At 36.9% G+C, this 23508-nt stretch overlaps 1 protein-coding gene across 1 annotated transcript in view; it reads right to left on the bottom strand.

The window, feature by feature from the left end:
* The window catches only part of IDE (insulin degrading enzyme), a 59411-nt gene that overhangs the window by 3226 nt on the left and 32677 nt on the right, over positions 1-23508 (bottom strand). Inside the window, 16 exon segments of the mRNA XM_032231992.1 lie at positions 330-402; positions 1006-1067; positions 1770-2039; positions 3883-4050; positions 4896-5007; positions 6182-6273; positions 8704-8824; positions 9386-9496; positions 12805-12827; positions 12830-12948; positions 16905-16906; positions 17200-17237; positions 17240-17280; positions 17914-18006; positions 18008-18033; positions 19801-19903. Of these exon segments, the coding sequence (XP_032087883.1) occupies positions 330-402; positions 1006-1067; positions 1770-2039; positions 3883-4050; positions 4896-5007; positions 6182-6273; positions 8704-8824; positions 9386-9496; positions 12805-12827; positions 12830-12948; positions 16905-16906; positions 17200-17237; positions 17240-17280; positions 17914-18006; positions 18008-18033; positions 19801-19903 (1454 nt within the window).

Below are 23508 nucleotides of genomic sequence, written 5' to 3'. Positions count from 1 at the left end.
AGCATGACAACATGACAGGAGCCGAGGTGGCGCGGTGGTTAAATGCAGCACTGCAGGCTACTTCAGCTGACTGCAGTTCTGCAGTTTGGCGGTTCAAATCTCACCGGATCAGGGTTGACTCAGCCTTCCATCCTTCCGAGGTGGGTGAAATGAGGACCCAGACTGTGGGGGCAATGTGCTGACTCTGTAAACCTCTTAGAGAGGGCTGAAAGCCCTATGAAGCGGTATATAAGTCTACTGCTATTGCTATTGCTCTGCAATACAACAATCTTTAGGGGACAACTTGAATAGAGGCCATTTGTGAGGAAATACATGCATTTAGTACTTACAGGAATTCATTTCCCTTGCTAGTACATGGACCGATATTTTGTGCCTTCTTTGGGCATCTACTGCCAACAATTCCTAGGTGCAAATAAATTAGGGTTAATTATTCCTGTAAAAATCAAGAAAAAAATCCATCTTTGCAATGAGAAGAAATCATGGAAATGAGCTAAACAAACCATACCCTGCAGCAAAGGGTTTTCGAGAAATATTAATGCTAAATCAAATCAAATCAAATTTATTAACTACGGTAAATGACCAACCAGGTAAAAAGAAAAAGGAAATAATGACTGAATACGATTAAAGCAGTATAACAGTAACATAAAACATTTTTAAAATAGACTTAAAACCAGAGAATGAATAAAATAATAATGTGTAAAACGTAAGATAAAATAATGGGATAAAATACAAATAACAGAGTGAAGATGCTCGGTCCAAAATTAGGACATATTATGTCTTCTTATGGAAACTTCTGCAGAAAGAAATTTAGCAATTCTACTGCTAACGGTGGGGTTTGGGTCTATGAGTAGGACCCAGACAGCCTTTCCCCCATTGAACAATCCTAGGCTTTTGTCATATGATCTTAAATTGCCACAATCTTTATAAAACTGCCAAGTACATTATATCTTAGCATTACAAATATGTCTTTTAATAATAATTTAACCAGAACCTAGATCAACTTACCTTATAAAACTGCACTATATTATCCTTAGTAAGGGTTTTGAGATATGCCACTTCAATGTTATCTGGACAACAAAGTTAACAAATTAGTATACACAAAATATGTAAGTTTGATGTGTGCAATGTCAGGTTTCCATGTCTAACGAATCTTTTAAAATCTTCCAACCTGGTTCCCCTTGCCCTCACTGCTGGCAGAGAATGTAATGTTTTAAATGGATAACCTTGCTTTTTAACACTTCAGTCTAACTGTTCAGTCTATCTGAGGTTACCGAATCTGGCAATAAAACATCTGCAAGAAAACCACTGAGCTCAGACAGAACCAAGGACCCCAGAGTTAAGCCCTGGGCTACAAGTATTCCATCGGTAATACTTCAGTCTATCCACATTATCTACGCCCTGCATGGTTTTATAAACCTCAATCCTGTCACTCTTTTATCCTTCATTCCACACTAAACAACCTCAATTGCAGTATGGAAGCTGTAGGCCATTAAATATTTTTAATCATCCCCTCCTGCATGATTTCTGTAATAATTCAGAATTGTACAAAATGTTCAAAGGGTAAAATAGTAACATTTCACACCATTTCACAGTGCTTTACAGCCCTCTCTAAGCAGTTTACAGTGCCACCACGGCTCATATTCCAGTGTTGAGACTGTCACTAATTTTAAAACTATAATAGGAATTATCATGGAAGGTGAGATTTCAGTTGATCTCCAATATTCTTGCTTCCAATTGGCTCATGGTAAGCTCAGTTTTTTTATTCTTACCTCTATCAAAGTTATATTGCTGGGAAATGATTTCATCCCAATACTTTGCACACTCGGCAGATAGTTTCTTTGGTTTGTCAAGGCGGCGAATGGCTAAAGCCTGGATGTTTTGGAAAGCTTCTTCAGACATATCTTCTATGGATTTCTCCATGGTTTTTAAAAAGGCTTCCACCCTGCTTTCTAAGTAGTGTGGCGGCTTTTCTGATTGGATGATGAACCGCAGACCTTGGACACCATTAGCCCTCCGGGGACCACTGAACACAATGTAACCTGGGGGGGGGGGGGAGTCAACACATCAGCAATTATTTATTTATTTTATTTATTAGTTAGACTTATATACCGCTTCATTGGGCTTTCAGCCCTCTCTAAGCGGTTTACAAAGTCAGCATATTTGCCCCCAACAATCCGGGTCCTCATTTCACCCACCTCGGAAGGATGGAAGGCTGAGTCAACCTTGAGCCGGTGAGATTGAACCGCCGAACTGCAGATAACAGTCAGCTGAAGTGGCCTGCAGTGCTGCACCCTAACCACTGCGCCACCTCGGCTCATCTCATCATCTCATTGCAATCTCTTACCATTCTTTTGTCAAGAAAAAAAAGGCTTCAATTTCTTTTTTTGCATCCTGACCTTTAATTAAAATTTTAATTTAACATTGAATTTGAACATAACTTTTTAAAATAGCTATTGAAGTCAAACTGTTAACTGGACTTCTGGTGAGATAGTGGCACGGGAGATTGCATTTATGTTAAGTTCCAACTGATAATTTTAAAATTTATTCTATATATATTGGTAGGAGTTGGTTTTTTTTTAATGAAGCACACAGCATCATTATCAGCTGTGGTTTGACTGTGACAAGCTAAATTTACTGCAGAAGTATGAGTTTGGAGGCAAACCAATATGGTACTTCTAGACTGTTTTCCAGAACCACCATTGATAATAGAAGGATCTTCTGACTTACAATTGATGTTAAAAATGTTGCGGAGGGAAAATAGGAGGAAGAAGGAATATTCTGTATGTTTGTTTCATTGACAAAGTAATAAAGGCAGGATTTTTAAAAAAACTCTAATAATAAAACATTTCCGCAAACACCTTTTTTCTAATTCAACTTTCTGTTTCATACTACAGTTTAATTTTTTGAGAAAGACCCAGCCTCCATACCCTTCACGTCCCATCCTACCTTGCCAGGTAAGATTTCCCACTGGATACAAGAAGTATTTGTGTTATTTCAAGCAGTTAATATTTGGTATTACGTTAAAGACTCTTTATTAACAAAGAGGAGAGCTACTGCACTACAAGGATTGGAATTTTGATCACTCAGCAAAGCATTTGTTAAGCAAGACACCCATGGGACTGCTTCACTCAACTCCTGTAATCTCAGCACTCCTGGTTGTGGTCGTTAAGTGATTGCCTCAGTCATTAAGCAAACAGGGCAAAAGAGCAAACTGCAAGAAGTGAACTGCTCGGGCAGGCTGTAGGAACAAAGCTCAGACCTGCAGGATCTACTGAAAATGTTCCTCTCCCTCCATGTATAGCCTCTTTTGGAGTTATAGACTGTCATATTCTTCAAATTTAATTAGCCTCTTATTTTGATATTAAATATGGCATAAGTGATAAATCTTGGTTTGAATGAGAGCTTCTCAATGGCACTGCCTAGCTTGTAGAAAAGTAGTCCCTAAAGATTTTGTTAGTCCCAAATTGATTGCCTTCTAGTTAAGATTTAAGTTGTAATTTTTACAGATATTTTGGGGTTCAATTATTATGCTTTTAGTATGTTTTATTTCTATTTCAAAGCCCATGAGATTGTGAGTTCTAGACTAAGCATCCACTGCAGAAGAATCTGCTTCCCGCCATTTCTTGCAGTTGTATTGAGAACCAAACATGTTCACGTCTTAGTTTGGAGTGTTTTTGAGACCTTGTGTTCTCACAAAGGCAGCAAAATCAGTTAAGTAAATAAACCACACAGCCTTAAATAGCTGATTATCAATCATTTGTTCTTTAATGTTGTGCTATAGGTGGGATTCTTAATGAAAGGTTGCAACAGCAAATTAGCTTATAATAATTGATTTAAAATATATAGTGATCTTATCAGAGACACATATAAACAAAAGCTCACCTAATTGTTCCTTAGTGCGCAGAGTATTAAAGCAAGGCTCTGAGACAATTTGACAGAAGAGCTCCAAAAACATATTCTCCGAAGTGCTTTGCATATCCGTTTGATAATATATTTCTATTCCACAATTATTATGAACTTCATTCCTCTGTTGATAGACGAACCATCCTCCTAGGAGAGTGCAAAAGAAATGGAATTTAGGTTGAAGGGAGAATCTTATGTTCTATTTAGTGTAGGCTAGCAAATTACAGCACATTATTTAATATAAATATCCAGGTCCAATATCTTTATTTGTTTTGTGAACCTGACATCTCTTAAATATATAATCTGTTTTAAAATTCCGAGGCACCTTGACAAAAGACAGGCTGATTGCAATTCTAGAATCAATGGTCTAAACCCATCTCAAGGTGTCAGATAAACAATGCGCCTTTATTCTATGCGTGGAATAAAAGCACACAACCACAGCACTTTTAGTAGAATCAATTGATCAGATGCACAAACATTTCAAACAAATGCCATGGAGGCTCTGGGTATGCAACGGTTTCAATCTGTGCATTATCAAATGAGTGTGACTGCCCCACTACAGTATACACTACTATCAGCTTAAGTAAGCTGCATAGTACTCATATCATTCCGCTCTTATACAACTGAAAGAGATAAGTTTCATGATTAAGGGTTTTTTTCTTTTTTTTTTAAGAAATTTTTATTTTTAAACAAACAAGCACAGACAAACATAAAGATGCAGAAGTATATTTGATTGTAAATGTGTTAATGGCGGCTAGAATTATATTTGCAAAAATGAGAAAATACCAATGCAGGAGGATTAAAGGTTTTTTTCAAGGAAGCAAATCATGGGGTTGATTCTCACATATCTGCAGCACAAATTTGAAATTAAACAAATTTTGAAAAACAAAAATAGCTGAAGACATAATTATCCTTCTTTATTGCAAGCTATAGTATATGCACTATGAAACTCGAAATGAAGCATTTTATAGCTGATAAGCCAAACCACTTACTATCAGGCAGCTGTACTTCCCTATATCTTACTAGCTGGCTGGGAAGCAGAGGTTTTGTATGAGCATGCTCAATCAGAGTGTCTTCAACCATTTGCATAACTCCTAATGCAGCCTGGAAAAAGAAGAAATTCATTGCAGATTTTATTCACTGCCCGATCATTCTTCATCTGTCTGTGACAATAGCAGAAGGATAACAGATTTGACCACAACAGCAAAATTAGGAATGAAGAAAGGAGAAGCTCTCTTGCAAATATTAAATCTGAAAGCTGAAACCAGACATACGAATGCTACTCAGCATTCAGAAATAAAAGGGAGAATCCTCATTATATCTGCATTATATTTAAAATGTAAAAAGCTTAAAATATTTACACAGTCATTGCATACGTAATTTCTCTTTTCAGCTTCTTAATAATTTAAGATGAAATTGTTCTTTGGTTCAACATCTTTTTCATTTATGGTAAATCTGTCAATGTTTTCCTGCTTCACCCTCCTGGACTTGCATGAGCTGTATCATTTTATAGTGCTCTGTTTCTCCCAGTTTTGTGCACAGAGCACTTTGCATGTTTATTTGAATTAACATTTCCTTAAGGCGCTGGCATGCTTAAGCCTCGTGCCTGGATCCTATTTGCTTCATGTGAATGGGACAGTGTAATGCAGACAGACGGATGCCAAAATGCCTTTTATTTCACCATGCAGAAAAGCTAACAACAAAGTGGCTAAATGAATTCAGAATCAAAAGTATTTTTTAAGAGAAACAAGGTGGCTTTAAAAATTACTAAATAAAATGAAGATATAATAAGATGCACGCTAAGATTATATAGCACCAATCTGAGAAATAGTAAATAGTCTGACATTACAATTTTATTATAAAAGAGATGAAACACCTCACATTTCAATTGTGTGTTTATTTGGAAATAAATCCTATTAAATGTAATATACTTCAATCCAAATGAATGGACTTTGCAGAAATATTAGAAGAACTAATTATAGAATATCCAAATTATCATAGAAGATGAAAGCATACTTAAGATGCGAAACAAAAATAACTGAAGTTAGCTACCCTCAGCATGAAACATATAATGCCCATTTTGCAAAATATGTACAGTGTGCTAAATGCTATATAACTATCCTCCAATTTGTTGATATGATAAATTTACTGTTAATATTACAATATTGAACATTAAGGTAATACACAATAATAAGGTTATTATTTAAAATTAACGAACACTAAGATTTGGGGGGGGAAATAGGTAATAAATATCAATTAAAAGCACATCGAAACCAACCTGTTTTGTTATATTGCCATGGAGAAGTGCTTCAATATGTAACCGTGACAACAGTTGTGAAATAAAGGCCTTGAGGCGAGGAAGAGTGACATCTACAATATGTAGATATTTAAAATCAAATGCATTTTCAATTTGAAGGAGAGAGAAAAACATTTATCTTAAAATACAATCTATTTCTTAACTTAGGAAGTAGAAAGAAAAAATATATAATAACCAACAAAAAAAACCCCAGTGTTTTCTTCACATATATTCATATTTGGGAAATGTGGCACTCTCTCTTGCTGTGCTCACAGTATGCCTTGCTCAGAATTCATATCTGGTTTGACCCAGATTTCAATATGGAAAAGGCAAAAAAAAGACAGCTTTCTGTGCAATCAAACTAAACGTACATCATTCTTCAAAACTAGTAATTTACATGATGGTTGAAGACAAAAGTCCAAGCTGTTACTGACTAAAGAATGTAGCACTCTTGAAAGGTGCATAATGCCCTGACATCTTCATAACAGTGATTAAAATGGTGGTTATTTTGATATTATATTTTTAGCACACATCTGTACGTGTCAGCCTCTGCCTTGCTGCTGCTTCAGCTGCCATTGAAACGGGGAGGGGGGGCATGGTATTTTGGAGGAATATTCTAGAAGCTGTCCTGACCACTCATTGCGCATGTGGAGGAAGGGAGTTTCCCGCCAAGGTTAACTGTCCAGCATTCCAGCCTGATGATGTTTTTTGAAGATATCTCCCACCTGACAGTTGGGAGAATTATAATTGGACTATGGACTGGGGCGCCAAGGGGAGGGGATTGACCTATACATGATATTCTTGCTTTCGTGCCCAATTAACCAGACTCAGCTTTGCTTTGCTACTATTTGTTTGTAATTAGTAAAACTACACTTAAATTCAAACAAATGGAATTGAGTGGTTCCTTTCCTGATTATTAAATGAAGCAGCACCTGACAGTATGTTACAAATATCTTTCTACAAATCAGGGTCTCATTTATGTTGGGTGTCAAATACCAAAATTGAGAATGATCAGAATGATAGTATAGTGTGTCTAGAAGGCACAAAAATGAACAATGCTATGTGTTACAGCTATTCTCTTTATTTCTGGCACATTCATGCCTACACAGATACACACCTACACACCTTTGCATCTATCTTTCAGACAGACGCAGACAAGCATCTGATGTAGAGATTAAGGTATTAGACTGGAAATCTTAAGAGACCAGGTGCTTCCTGAACATGAAGTCATCTGGTCACTTTAGTTCAGCCATTTTCATTCAGCCCAACTCGTTAGACTGGGTTTTGTGGGGGAAATAGTAGGCCAGAGCATTATGTATGCTGCCTTGAATCGTACCAAACAAAGGCAGACTACAATAGTAATAATACTAATACTAATATATGCTTGTGGTGCAATACCAAAACAACTAGAGCATCATTTGAACACAATCAGCATTGACAAAATCACCATTATACAATTGCAAAAAGGCAGCTTTATGCTTATTTATTTAGCTTACATCCTGAGACCATATCTTTAATATATTAAATGACACATTCCTATCTTAAGGCCTCAGAAGGTGGACAAAAATGCCAAATCCAGTCTGGCTGACTATGCAACCAATCACACATTTCTATCTGGATGCTTTTTACTACCCTGTTTCCCTGAAAATAAGCCCTCCCTGGATAATAAGCCCAATCGGGCTTTTGATCACATGCGCTAAAATAATCCCTCCCCTGAAAATATTGCAACGCAGCAGCCTTGAGGTGACCACACTTGCCACCTCAAAAATAATAAGACCTCCATGAAAATAAGGTCAAGTGCTTATTTCGGGGGTGAAAAGAAAATAAGACCCTGTCTTAATTTTGGGGAAACATGGTGATTTGGGGTTTTCATGAGCTGTACGCCATAATCATCCAATTATGACAAATCACGGCTTGAACTACTTGCTTTGCACGTAATGAGTCTATCTCATATATTTTTCACCTTTTAAGTTGCATTATTGGAATAAATGAACTTTTGCATGATATTCTAATTTTTCAAATTTCACCTGTACATAGTAAGGGGAAAGCTTCAATCCCAATTGTAAAGCAAACTTCAATCCTAATTGTAAAGGAAAACTGTATTTAAATAATAGGTAAAAATGCAAATGGACGCCAATATCCAAAATTTACTTTAAAATTTGAATTTGTTTTATTTCTTGAAATACATAAATTGTTTTCTATACTTATTTTCACATCCGTGTAAATCATCACAAAACATGCCATCCTTTATTACTTTCTACCTTACCACTATATAATTTACACTGTGCACTTTATGTAAACATTATTCTTTACAGAAGGATGCTTCATGTAAGTTGTACATATAAGAGAAAGGGAGTAGGAGGGGGAGGGGGGACAATTCCTCACAACAATCTTAATGTCCAAATACTCCACAAGATATTAGGGCATATTTCCTTTAAAGTAAACCAAATTAACTTACCAAATAACATAACAAATCATGCAATTTAGATTTGGCAAACTCTTACCATCTAAAGCTTCTTTTAATTCATTTTTGGTCCATGCAACTTCTGTCATTAAGAGCCGAAGGTAATACATTGCGTGCTCATGTGGCTGTTCAGCTCGAAAGTTGTTAAGCGATCGCATATACTGTTAAAACAAAAGCCAAGGGAAAATAAATGTAGTTTTTCAATAAACTTCACTGATTTAATCACTTTTATACTCAAAATAAGCATTCAAATAAAATATAGAAGGAACTATGGTTCCTTCTTCATCAAGACATGAAACCAGGAAGTGAGATTGGTTAATAAAACAGCCTTAAAATTGGACAAACATTTTAATGGTCAAAAGGGTGTAGCTGAGGAATCAGGAAATCACTGCAAGGAGTGAAAAATCCATCCTAATAAACGAGATGGTGAGCATTTATTATAGCATGGATTCCTAGCCTTTTGCAAACTGAAGGGTTAAGGGTCACAGCTTACATTGCCTACTCAAGTCACTGATTAGTGAAGATCATTCCCTATTAATTGTTCAGGATTCTAACTTTAGTTAAGAATTGTGCATTGTGCCCACCCACCGTCTCGCCCTTTTCAACAGATGTTCATTTTTACAGCACAGAAATAGAACAATTCATGTTTAATGCCTTTCTTTTTTTTTCCATAGATGGGGCATTTGTCATTCTAATAGGATCAAACTTTTCAGATGGCTTACCGCCTCCTTGATAATTTCAAACCGCTTTTCATCGACCTCGAAGGTAGCCATTTTCTCAATGATCTTCTTCAGTAGAATATGTTGCTTGTCATTATAACCTTTTACAGAAAGCTACACAAAGAGAATATATAAGTAGTTGTATACTTTAAGCATCCTTTCCATCCATTCAAAGAAAAGATCTCCAATAAGAGCAATAGGCACCAATCAACATTGGGGAATCCTCTCCCTCCAAAATCAATAGAAATCCAGTTTAATCTTTAATTGCACAGCATTACATATATGATGTTGTGATGATTCTTTCCTTCTCTGAACTTAAACAAGTTGAATTAAACATAGTGGGATTTAGATTAGAATGGAAAATACATTGTACCATGTTGCAGAGTAAAGTTTAATGTGGTGGTATTCAATTGGTTTGTGGGGCAGGAAATAGTATTTTTAAAAAATGATGTTGACATGGTTTGAGAGAAGTAAACAAACTTAGTTTCAAGTAAAGACTAAAAGTACTCTTATTATTTTACCTTACTATTAGAGAAAAATATGAAAGAAAAACTTTCCACTCAATGTTTCTAACACAGAACAGTTCACAAGGTTTTTATTAAGGTAAAGCAGAGTATCAGAATACTTAATTCGGGAATATGACAGATTACTAAACTACGGTACTTCATAAAATGATTAACTGTAAACCATATAAATATTTTAACACTGTCATTTAAAGTTATGTTAATATATATTATCGTTACTCATCACTCTGAATAATGCAGTGTTTGCATACATAAGTGAAGAATGGATGTTTCCTTCTTTTAGTATGTTGGACATTCTGTGTTATATTGTAATACAGAAATAATTAAGCATAAAAACTGAAGTATACCTTTTAATAGAACATAGCTCCAGTCTCTGTATATAACATTATAAAATGAATAATTATGATACAAGAATGAAAATGACATGGTAGATGAATTAAGAACCATTTTTATCTTTGTTGATCCATTTGTGATCCAAAATATAGGATACAGTAACACTGCTGAAGCAAAATACCGTAGTTTGGAGTATAAGACGCACCTTCCCCCCCAAAGGAAAATGTGCGTGCGTCTTATACACTGAATACAGCATGTTTGCCCTCCCGAAACCCCGCCTCCACAAATCCTGTTTTTTGCAAAAAAAAGGCACGCAGATGGTTTGGGAGGCCTGCAAAATGCTCTTGGGGACTGGGGAGGGCAAAAATGAGCAAACAAAAATGGTGTTTTTTTGCTCATCCCCCCCAGCCCCCAGGAGCACTCTACTAGCCTCCCAAAGCCTATGCATGTCCTGATTTTTTTGCAAAAAATGGGCCCATTTTCGTGAAAAACGGGCCATTTTTTGCTCATTTTTGCCCCCTTCCCCCCCAATCCGCCAGGAGCACTTTACAGGCCTCTCAAACTCTCTGCATGCCCCATTTTTCACAAAAAAATGGGGCCTGTAGAGGGTTTGGGAGAGCTGCAGAGTGCAAAAACTTTTTAAAAAATTTACCTCTTCAAAATCTTGGTGCGTCTTATACTCCGGTGCGTCTTATACTCCAAAAATACAGTAGTTTAGAATGCAGGTTGCCATGCTAGGTACAGCGTTTCAAGTTTAAACTGAAACTAAGATGTTGTTTAAATTGTATTTTAGTTACAACAGAAGAGACTATTATAGCTCAAGGCCAAATAGTTAATTTTTTTGGGCGCTGAGGTGTATTTTTCCTTCCAGATATTTTATTGCCAGGCTAGGAAACACCACCAGTGGTTTGTAGGTTTGCTGGCTGTTTATGTACATTGCATATTGCCCTATCTGTAGTGGATGCTTCCACCTTGATTGCTCTTTAATGAAGGTAATCTTGGAAACTGTGTATTCAGCCATATCAGCCTTCAACAGACACAAACAGCCTAGAACACATGCTGTCTAGCAACCAACACGCAGATAAGCAGAAAACAGCACCACATCAACAGTAAAGGAGGAAATAATATCCCATTCAAGAAACCATCAAAGAAAAGAATCATACACCCCATCAAAAGTTCCTTGGCAAGCTACAAACAGCCAGCATACTACTCCATTCTTCTTTGTATCGTTTCCTAGCCCGAAATAACAAGAAAATGACTAAGCTCAAAGAGCACCGAGAACCCAATTTTTTAATCAATTTTTAGCACTCCATATTATGCAATATTCATACAATGCACTCTTCTTTCAAAACATCTTTTCTTCAGACGATAACATTAAAACTCTTTAAAGTGACAATTAAAATGTTAAACAAAACAGGTATTTTATATTTGACCAAAAATCCCAGGAATTGATGATATACTGTATAATAAATTTTTTTGTAAAAATAAATAAGCTCAATTTATAATACTCAGGTTACCCTAATGAGCAATTTTTCTACAGCCAATAATGCAGTTAGTGGTATTTAGTTCAGTGAAATGGTTAACAAAGTGGATTTTCTCCTGCAAATGTTCATGCCTCAATAAGCATATTAGACTAACACCGCTATTTATTTTTAACGTAAAGTGTCTAAAAGACTGATAGTCTAAAAAGTCAAAGTGAGACTTTCCAGGATATTAAATACATAAGGATGCAAATTAGAAATGTATTGCAAAGCACTATGTAGCCACAAAAAAGCACGGCAATCATAGCTAAACCAAGCATCTTTTTCCAGACGCTTCCAGACAAGAGAGATGCAAGAGAATACAGAACTGGTAACTGGTTATGCAAAAAATATTGGGAAAAAAAACAAGCGTTTTCCAAGTGCATAACTCTCAAGCCATCTCACTTCTTTCTGCTCCTCCATCTTACTTACAAGTATTGCATTCATGGCTGATACAATGAAATAGCTCAACCCTGAGAGGCGTGCTGCATATGTATACTCTTTTAAATCATCCTTCAACAACCTCATTAACAGGTATGTCATGTTGCAATGGAGAGGGTCAACATAAAGGTAGCGACTAACAAAAAGAAAAAAAGAGGATGCTTTGATACTTTGTGACATGATAATGGATGAAGAACATGACTGAAGAGTATGTATATGCAGCCTCGTACCCATTATTTCTGGGAATGAAATACTAATGTAAACAAGGACCTTTATTTCCTTGTTAACATTAACGATTTAACTTCTGGAAGAAAGTAGTAGAATCTGAACTCCAATTTGGGCTAAATTTCATTTGATTTCATTAATTTAATGAATGATATAAATGAAATGAAGAATCTGAATGTGAATGGGAATCTTGAAGACTAAGAATATTTCATGTAAATCCAAATTATGATAAATTAGAAATCAAGGTTGAAAAAGGAATTTAAAATTAGATCCGCAAAATTGGGGAAAAATCATTTTCAAAATGCTTCCAGCAAATCAAATTGTTTGATTCCTGGAAGTAAATTAAGACTCTTAAGAGTCTTCTGATGTTTGTACTTACATACATCCCATAGATGGTATTTGGAGGCCATAGTTCAAGTCAGCTAGTTCTGCTGCATATGCATACTCGTTGAGGGAGTCTTTGAGTAGTTCAAGGTACAAATAGGCCATGTTACAATGTAAGGGATCCACGTAAGCAAATGGGCTGGAAGAAAATGTTAGAAGTAAAATATGTGATATAAATAATTCCCAATTCTATAGAACCTCAATGCTGGGTCTCAAGGTACAACGTTAAAAAGAGGTGGCACTCCCTGTTATGAGTACCATTAAGACAATACATGAATAGAAAAATAGAAAAATACAAAAATGGAGTATTGTAGCATTGCTATTCTAGATGTGTAAAGGTGAAAGTGGACTTTCATCTATTCTGAACATGTTTCAAATTAGACTTTCAGTTAATAATATGTTTTTACTACCACTGATAATGGGTTTTCCCCCCCCTATTTTTTTGAATGTACTGCGTCTGATCACATCCAAAAGATGCTTGTTAAATACTTATTTGAAACTATTATGTTTTATTTTCTACGCATATTGTTAGCTATGTGAAACAGTTAAAATAGTCATTTTAGATCTTGGAAAACAGTATCACTAATAGACAGTCTTTTGTCATTCAATACTAAGGATGCAAATGATATTCCTGAACTGACAACTGGCTGAATGTGGATGAAACAATCCGAGATCATAACAGACAGATGGAAGTGATGCTGGTCAAGTCTTAAAATAGAAGCAAATGAACTCCTTTGGAAATATCCATGTTGTGATGTCAAAAGAGATGCCACTATGGCTAATTATCATCTGATCTCAAATCAACAGTGATCTGACTTCCAACTCCTGAATGGCTTAAGAAATCTCCCATTAAGAAATGATTGTGGTTGTGCGAATGCATGTTCCAATTCTTCGTTATCCAATGGACTAATCTGACATTTATTGTGATCACAGGCTATTCCAGTTTACTAAATCTGTATATATCTAATTAGGTAAAATATTTCCCCTGTCCGTTGTGTCTGACACTAGGGGATAGTGCTCCTCTCCAGTTTTTTTTAGCTGAGGGGAGCCAGAGTTGTCCAAATATACTTCTTGATCACGTGATTCTACCTGCAATGGCATGCTTTCAATCTGCTAGGTTGACAGGCTCTGGGGCAAGAGCAGCTATCCATTACATCTCATTTGTCCCTCAAATTGCCAACCTTCCCATTGACAAGCCCAGGTTTTAATCACTAGGCCACTGCACCTCCTTATTATACTTAATTAGCAGCTTTAAATAGACAAAATGTATGTTAGTAAATGTGGACCTAGGCAGGTTACACATTAGTTGATGTGGGCATTCTGAAATCCCAAAACAGCTCTTTGAAGTTTTGTATTAATTTGATTGATGGAATTAAAAAAAACAAAACACGTTCCTTTTCCTGACAGCAGATGAGGTCATGTTCAATGGTTCAATATATGGAAGTCAACAAGACATTGATGCTCAATGTGGAAAGTCAAGAGACAGACAGGTTACAACCACAGAACCTATTACAGACAGATAACTCATGGAAAGGAGGCACACCTACCTTTAAACCTGTCATATCAATAGAAGCTGGGGGGGGGGGGAACTCAGTTGATTGAATGGACAGTAATTTGTGGGTTTTGCAACCATATCATGACTATTTGATGATTGCCACTTCATAGTAATGTATAGTACTCACTTACTGCCACAATTGTGAATTTTTATAGTGCAGACATAAAGCAAGTCATCACGTGACTGAACCCATTTCTACCCTATTTGTTGCCAGCTGATGAATCTTAGCCAATCACTCTCTCTCTCAGCCTAACCCTCACAAAGTTGTTGTTGTGGGGAAAATAGGAAGTGGAAGGTGTATTGGATCCGTTCGTCGCCTTGAATTGTTTAAAGGCAGGATATAAACAAACAAAGTGGTCATTAAGCAAGCCAGCTTTGACATTTCCCATCAGAAACCAGCTGGGAAGACTGCAAATTGTAATTATGGGTTTGCAGGATGCGGCAACTGATTTGTTAATGTGGTTCCCAAGGGCCTAAATTGCAGTCCCATGATTATGGATGGTGCAATAATTGTAAGTGTGAAGATAGGTCACTTTTTTCGAGGCCGTCATAACTCTGAATTGTCATTAACTAACAGTTGTACGTAAGGATTACCTGTATTAAACAATCATATTCTTTGTTCAAGTTCCAGTTAAAACTGGTAACTACTGTATCTCATCTGTTAATATATTTTTCATCCTGCCCATTCCTGCACTACATTTCACGCAGAGATCCATGACTTACAACCACAATTGGAACCAGAATTTTGGTGATAAGTTATGATGATTGTAAGGTCAAGCATCCACGTGATCGGACTGAATGTTATGACCATTTTTACAGCAATCATAAGTCTGAATCGCAAAGCTGATCCAAGCTGTTCATCAGTCCAATTCTATCTTAACTTATTGTCTTTTCTCATTTAAACTACTGAGGTTCTTATAATCTTCACATTTTTCTTCCTTTTGTGAAACCACAAATATCAGAAACAATAAAAGACTACTCAGCAAAAACTAACTCTCAGTTTAAGGAATAGTTTCTATTTCTGTTTTATGTCTCATTAGAAAGACAATATACTGTAATACAAAAATTACCATTTCACAATGTTAAATCACACAGATTTTTTTTTCTATAGTTCTTCTAAAGCAAAGATCTTAAAATGGGCAATATCAACGTTTTTGAAAGTTAATAATTATTCTAATTTTCTACCTTGGGAGACAAGGTAAGCTTATATTAATAAATTCTGAAGATTGGTTTGCTACATCTGTGTGTTGGGAACTATTCAAGTATACCCAGCGGGGAGGTAGAACAGAGTTCTTTGTTCTTAAAAAGTTCACTGGAAAGAGGTAATTTTAAAAAAAAGTAGATAATGCAGATACACAGGAGGAACTGGACATTCAAAGCAGGGTGGATTTGATTTAAATCAGAATTTTTAAACAGCAAATATCATCTCTGCCCTGCAGCAGCTCCTCCTCTGACCCACTGTTGACTCATCAACATTCCTAATATTTCAGAATATTACAGCCTCATGCTATATAACTAAGCTCCATTTAATGCTGAATAAACTAAATTATTAATGTATCTTAAATATAAAAACTATATTTAGATAGAGTTTTACTCCAAAAGCATTTTATTGAAATAAATTTGATTTTAAAAAATTTTAAAATTTAAAAAACTTATTTTTTATTTTTTTAAAAAAAATCATTGATTTTTATCCACCCTGATTCAAAGAGATTTTCAAAATATTGTAGCAATTTTCTTGCAAGCAACATGCAATTTTTTGAAGTATTCCAAAATCTTATTTCCAAAGCCAACACAAAAATATATTTTCTTCTCTGTGAAAAATGATGTCTATATTAATATGCACAAAACTGAAGCTCAATTTGTTCATTTTTCCAACATTATTTACTGATTTTGTTAAGTTGTTTCTTTTAATATATGCATTTGTTGTATGCAAATTTTTCTATTGCAATGTTTTCTACCTGGAATGCATTTTATGTGAACTTTTAGCAGAAAGACCAAGAAAGAGTACAAATATTTACATAAGTGTAATTGTTTTTCAATTTACATATTGGTATAGGCAATGAAAGTTAGAATTTCTGCACTATGGCTCCCCTCTACACACCAGTCATAAACCAAATGGAATTATTATACTTATTAATTATTAAATCCAGTAGTTTCATATTATAACTCTTTAATGAATGCGTGCGTATGTGCGCATGTACGTATGTATGTGAAAGATGGAAGCATTACTGTTCTGGACAAAGAACAACTAACATGACAATAAATTATACACTATAATTTGTAAATTAATGTTTTTACATTTGCATAAAAAGGTTAATCAAGAAGTCATTGTTAAGTAATTAATTAAGAACCCTTGAAAATAATCTCTGAATAATCTCTGAGGATGAAAAAATTCTAAACAATAAAACAAATGAAGGCAGCAATCACAGTACATCTGTCCTGTTGTTAAGAAATCTAACAAAAGATACATCTATCTGCAAGCAAGTTCATGTACACATATCCAGGATGAATTTTTCATATGCAGAAAAGCTTTATGTGACCTCTTTTGAGGGGAGAAGAATAGAGAGGTTTGATTTCAGACTTCTGCTTTCAAATAAAAGTTCTTGGATCATGTTTTCATCCTCTGGGAAAACTACACAAAATTAGGCCAAGACTGCAGATATCAAATTCTGATCTGAGGCAGAAGGTAGGGATATGCAATTCTGGTTATAGAAGGAAAGCAATTCCATGGGGGTTCCAAATACATAAATTCTGGTGTGTGTGTGTGTGTGTGTGTGTGTGTGTGTGTTACCAAATTTAATTTGAAGAAATATAAACATAAACATGTTTGCCTACTGAAAATTCGAAGTTGAGACACGCTTTAGGAAGGAAAATTTGTCATCCTGCTTGAACCACAGTTTTGCACATAGCAGTATCCTGCATTTAAGAAAAAAGCACATTTTCTATTAAAATAATTTTCCAGCCGGAGGGGCTTGCACTGATCTGCTCACTGTGGCTATCCGCGAAGGTTAGGACGATGGCAGGGGAGACCTGCTCCAGGCCACCACGCTTGGCCCAAAGGGTTGTGTGTTGCTGCCAAGGTCATGTCTGTGTGAATAAATCCTTGCAGTATCTTTGTCTTGGCGTGCTTTGGTGTAGACGAGGGGGGTCAGAACAATATGTAATCATTGAATCCTGGAAACTACATGGACAAATCCCTGCAGAATTTTGGGGAACATTTTCAGTAATGGCTGGCCACTATCTTTTGGGGCTGAGATACAGTGATAGGCTCAAAGTCACTCAGATGGACTTCATGAGTAAGGCAGGACTAGAATTCAGGATTTCCTGCTCCTACTTCAGTACCATTATCACTAGACCAGCCTGCTGTCTGCATTGTATAATAAGCATTGTGCCATTTGATCTGGAACTAAATTTCAAAATTACATTAGAAATCCAAATTTAAACAATTTAATGAATATGAAATGGAGCTGGTGATTCCCCACAAACTAGCCTATACAGAACTACTATAAAATCACATTCACTATTATTAACTATGGAAGTCAAATATACCTTATTAGAGTTGGGTACTGTGGTGCTTCCTTCTCCAAAGATACAATTTCAAAGTTAGTAGGAATAAATTCATTTTTCATTGAAGTTTGAATTTCCATTAAGGTCAGCATTTTGCCATTTCTGTGTAAAAGAAATGTAAATAAGTGGAGTATTAAAAAAAAAAATTGCAATTAAACCCTGCTCACCTTTAGACATTTGTATTTCTCAGAATTGTAACCAAAGTTAAAACTGGTTAATAATGTACTGCAATATTAGATATATGATTGTTACTGTCCAGAGTCCATTGTTTTTATTTTCTTTGTAATCATAATGCAGAATATGACATGCATAAGCTGCGAATTGTTTCCATACTATAACCATCCATTGATTATTAGACTGTTCCATACAAATATTACCATGAAAATAGCTGTCATTGTCAGCTTCAATAGCAATAGCAATAGCAGTTAGACTTATATACCGCTTCATAGGGCTTTCAGCCCTCTCTAAGCGGTTTACAAAGCAGTATATTGCCCCCAACAACAATCCAGGTTCTCATTTACCCACCTCGGAAGGATGGAAGGCTGAGTCAACCCTAGCCAGTGAGATTTGAACAGCCGAACTGCAGATAGCAGTCAGCTGAAGTGGCCTGCAGTACTGCACCCTAACCACTGCGCCACCTCGGCTCTGCATTTAACCACTGCGCCACCTCTAAGCTTCAATTACACAAATTCTTTTGAGCAGTTAAAGACATTAAAGGTATATAAATTTATATTTTATCTGTATACCACCTTTGTTATTTTTATGAACAACTCAAGTGGTGAACATATCCAATACAGCTTCGTCCTCCTATGTTCCTGACTATGAGATGGGTTGAGCTAAGAGAAAATGACTCCCTGACTCACTCTCCCCCCTCCTCCTCACTCACACATACATACACACACACACACGATGGGTAATGCAATGCCAAACAACAACATGGATTTAAAATCACCTTTTAATAATAGATAGAATTGTAGTGAAATTTGTACTTTCAGTTCTTTGCATTGGACTACATAAGATCAAATAAGCAAGTAAGATTTTGATAGACCAGTTTAGGAAAATAAATATTTTACATTTTATATTCGAAATATCTAATCCTTAAAGAAAACACTAATAAATATACAGAACAAGAGCAACATAATGCCATAAAACTACCGTATTTTTATTAGATGTATAAGATGCATCTTTTTCCCTCAAAAAAGAGGCTGAAAATATGGGTGCATCTTATACACTGAATACAGCATTTTTTGCCTCCCTAAACTCCGCCTTCCTTCACCAAAATGGCCGTGCATAGCTTTTAGAAGGCTTTCAGAGAGCTCCTGGGGGCTGTGAAGGGCAGAACTGAGCAAAAACCAGGGCGTTCTTTGTCCCCACCCAGCCCCCAGCAGCACTCTATAAGCTTCCTAAAGGCTATCCACGCCCCCTTTTTTGACAAAAAAAACGGGCCCGTTTTCACAAAAAATGGGCTGCTTTTGGCCTCATTTTTGCCCCCCCTCCCGCCCTCCCAAGAGCACTCTACAAGCCTCCTAAGGGCTATTCATGCCCTTTAAAAAAAAAAAAACGGGCTCGTTTCATGAAAAACAGGCTGTTTGGGGGGGGGGTTGCAGAGTGCAAAACTTTTTTTTAAAACAATTTCCTCTTCAAAACCTTGTTGCGTCTTATACTCCGGTGTGTCTTATACTCCGAAAAATATGGTAGATAAAGTTGGTAGATAAAGCTGAATAAAACTTCAAATTATTCATTGCACATAAACAAGTGACAGGTAATATTTATATTCAAAATAGTTTCCTTTGCGATGTGTAAATATTTTTTAAATACATATTGGGATTAGTTACCACGAGTAAGACACTATCACTCCCCTTAGCATACCTTAATGACTTCATCAGAAATCTTTTCTTGCTTGTACTGGGTTCCATACCACCGTTCTTTTTTATCAGTTTTTCCTTCAAATGTCTTAGAGACAATTGCAACCCTAAAAATAAAAATATACGTAATTATATAATGTATGTAACCAACCTGATCAAATTTTTCTATCTTCAAAACAAATAATTATGCTTTTTCTTATACTCCAGTGCGTCTTATACTCCAAAAAATGTGGTATACTGGATTCTTGATTCACAAATAAGTAATTACAAATTGGTACAATATCCAGGATATACCCAAATTACTTCTTGGGGATAATAACCCCAAGTCTAAGAACCACTGTTCTAGAGCATTTAGTAGAGACTTACATTTTTTCAACTCAAAGGAATAACAATTCATAATTTCATATCTGAATTGAATATAAATTTAACGGAATAACAAACAGAATAAAATCCCTAAGCCATAACTATAGCCTGAAATTCTATTTTCTTAGGTGAAAATCTGCTAAGACAAACAATATTAGAATTTGTGTAAAGGAGAGAAGACCAAGACAAAAGAACTGCACCAAGGAGGGGATTGGACTAGGTGGCCTCTGAGAATATTTTACAAAGAAACCCTTCCCACCCCTAAAAATATCTGAGCATTGGCTTAAATTAAAGGATGCTTTCTGAATTTTATCCTCAGCTGATATAAGCTTATGCAACATTCAACATTCAATTCAATTTTCAGCCATCTATATAAATAGAAATGGCTGTGCGTGTGTATGTTCCAACATAACTCTGGAATGCCTCGAGCAATTTCAGTCAAACTTGGTACACAGATGACTTACTCTCTGGAAAAAAATACTGTGGGGGGTAAGACACCCTTAACAACCCTCAGGGTGTGTGTTCCGTTAAGATACAGCCTGTTGTGCCTTCAAATGGCTTCTACCAAACTGCCGTAAAATGGCTTTTATTGCGCAGTGCGCTGGAGTTCCCATGGTAATGACTTCACAGTACTCCACAAGGGGGCTCCCTCTGGTAAGGTGGAAAGTCCAACATTAGAAATTACCTTTCATCCGAAATCAGGACTGTCCCTGCCTAATACAGGATTAGGATAAATAACTACCCGGGCAATGCTAGGTTATCAGCTACTAGTTTTAAATAAAATACTTTGGGGGCGGGGGAGAGCTTCAAGCCTTCCATGGTAGACTCTCTCTCTCTGCCATATTCCAAACTGTTTTCCTAAGTAAATATCTCACCAAGTAAAATGAGAAATTCATAAGGAGATTCTATTTTTCTTTCCAGTTAAAATAAAGAGGCAATTATCAATACTATCTTTGCCGCATATTACATGCAAGTGAAATTATTTACTATCAACATTGTTCTGCATTTCAGAGACAAATAGTTCTTAACTGGAAAAATCTAAGGCACTTTGATGGACAAAATATTTATCAATTTGAACATTACATACAAATTAAATCTTATAACAACGGCCAGAACTAAACAAATAATAGAACAATTGTTCAATTTAGACTTGTTCCTCCTTGCCAAATAAAATATCAACCCTGCATCTTCTGTGCCATAAATGAAACAGTTCACATAGCTTCTTTGCACTTTATGTATGAATACAAAACACAACAGAGTAACATGAGCAGCTTTACTTTCCTTTGAAATTAGTTTCCATGGTAACAGCTCCATTACTGACATTGATAGAATGCTGCTTATCTAAAATGTTTCTAGTGTACTCCTCCCCCCCACCAAAAAAATCAAGATTTTAGCAATAAAAGAGAGTAAATTATTTACACAACTGGAAGTCTCTTTACAATATAGACAGCTGTTCTACAAAGACCTTCTGTGAACGTTAAGATAACACAACGATCATCATTCCCTATATAAATTTATCCATTGCCAATAGAAAAAAATAGTTGCCCGTGAGCAAATTGCTGGGATTTTTGGGGGGAGTTGGCCCTCATTCAGTTAATTATAGAAACTGTAGGACAAATTTAGAGCAACAGATTCTATTAGTAATGCTAATGCAACTGAAGCTAAACAAACATCAAATCTGTTGATAGGAATGTTTTTCTTCTTGTATTACAAACGGGGAAGAACCTCCGGAGCCCCAATGCCATCAGAGCAAGAACAGACCATTTTGTTCTGTTTTCTGTTCCCTCACGATTTGTTGGAGGCAGCAAAATGAGCACACTGCACAAATACGGTAGAAGTAAGATCAACAGGCACTCTCTCTCCACACTTATTTTTCCTTTCCAATACCTGTTTCTCCAGTGCGCTGCTTGGAGAGTCCAAGCGTGGGTTAACACAGCCTATCTGCCCTTGGACTGAGTGACATTTTTCTTGACCACGCCTCCCTTTGCCTCCCTATGTTCAGTGTAGAGATAGAGACATTGTGGTCTTTTCTGCTACGGTCCCCCAAACTCTGGACTTCCTACAGGAGGGTCTGGACAAGGCCTGGCGCCTAACACACTCAGGCGTCAGGTGGCAGCCTTGTCCACTATTCCGGGCAGAGGCTCCTCCCGGCCACTGAGCCAACATCCGCAAATTAAAAGCTTCCTGAAGGGCGCGGGGAATATCAGCCCACCGACAGTTCACCGATACCCGTCCTGGAACCTTCTCTTTTGTCTTACGGGCCTTGACGGCTCCCCCGTTCGAGCCACTTTGTAAGACAAGCCTGCGCCACCTATCCATCAAGACGGCCCTTCTGGTGGCCATCACGTCAGCCCACAGATTGTTGGACCTGGCTGCCTGGGAAGGACCTGTGTGTGGTTCACACTGACAAGAGTTATTTTGAGGCTTGACCCCTTGTTTATTCCTAAGGTAGAGCTCAGGAAATAATTCTGCCTAACCTTTGTCCTAGACCTTCTCACCTAGGGAATGTGACTGGCATAAACTGGACGTGGGGCGTGCTGTACACATTTACATAAAGAGAACCAAGGAGTTCCGACGATCCGAAGCATTCTTCATATCATTCCTTCCTGGGTCGCTGGGCCGCAAGGTTTCATCTCACACAAGAGGCGTTGGTTGAGCACCTGTATCAAACTGGCATACGAACATCAGAGCAAGACCTCTCTGGACCGGGTGACTGCACATTCTACCAGGAGCGCGGCTACTTCTGCGGCAATGGGCGACCCAGGCATCTATTCTAGACATTTGCAGGGCGGCCAGGTGGGCCTCTCCCACTGCCATTATAAAAAACTACATGATAGACACCTTTGCCTCAGCCGAAGCCTCCTTCGGATGAAGAATTCTGCAGAGGGTCGCTGAGACTCAGGAGGCTCCGATCTCTAACCCGCCCTGGGACACAATAGCTTGGGCATGTCCCACGCTTGGACTCTCCAAGCAGCGCACTGGAGAAAGACCGTTGGCTTACTCTGGGTCCTGCATCCAAACCCAACCAAGGATTTTTTTCGGGCAAGATACATGACTTTGTTTATTGTCTGTGAACTTTTACTATACAGTTGTCTCTTCATTTTTAAACTGACATAGGGAGGCAAAGGGAGGTGTGGTCAAGAAAAATGTCAGTCCAAGGGCAGATAGGCTGTGTTAACCCACGCTTGAACTCTCCTCGCAGCGCCCAGAGAACGACCGTTTAGGTAAGCCAACGTTCTTTCTTCCAAGAAGTGGGCTATAGGAAGGAACAAATACCTCTTACCAGGGACAAAACAGTACAGGTTTTTTCTATTGGTAGATTTTAAACAGCAAAATTGGTGTCTTAAAA

Source organism: Thamnophis elegans, chromosome 15 (assembly GCF_009769535.1).
Source record: "Thamnophis elegans isolate rThaEle1 chromosome 15, rThaEle1.pri, whole genome shotgun sequence".
NCBI lineage: Eukaryota > Metazoa > Chordata > Lepidosauria > Squamata > Colubridae > Thamnophis > Thamnophis elegans.
This window is presented reverse-complemented; position numbering and strand designations above follow the sequence as displayed.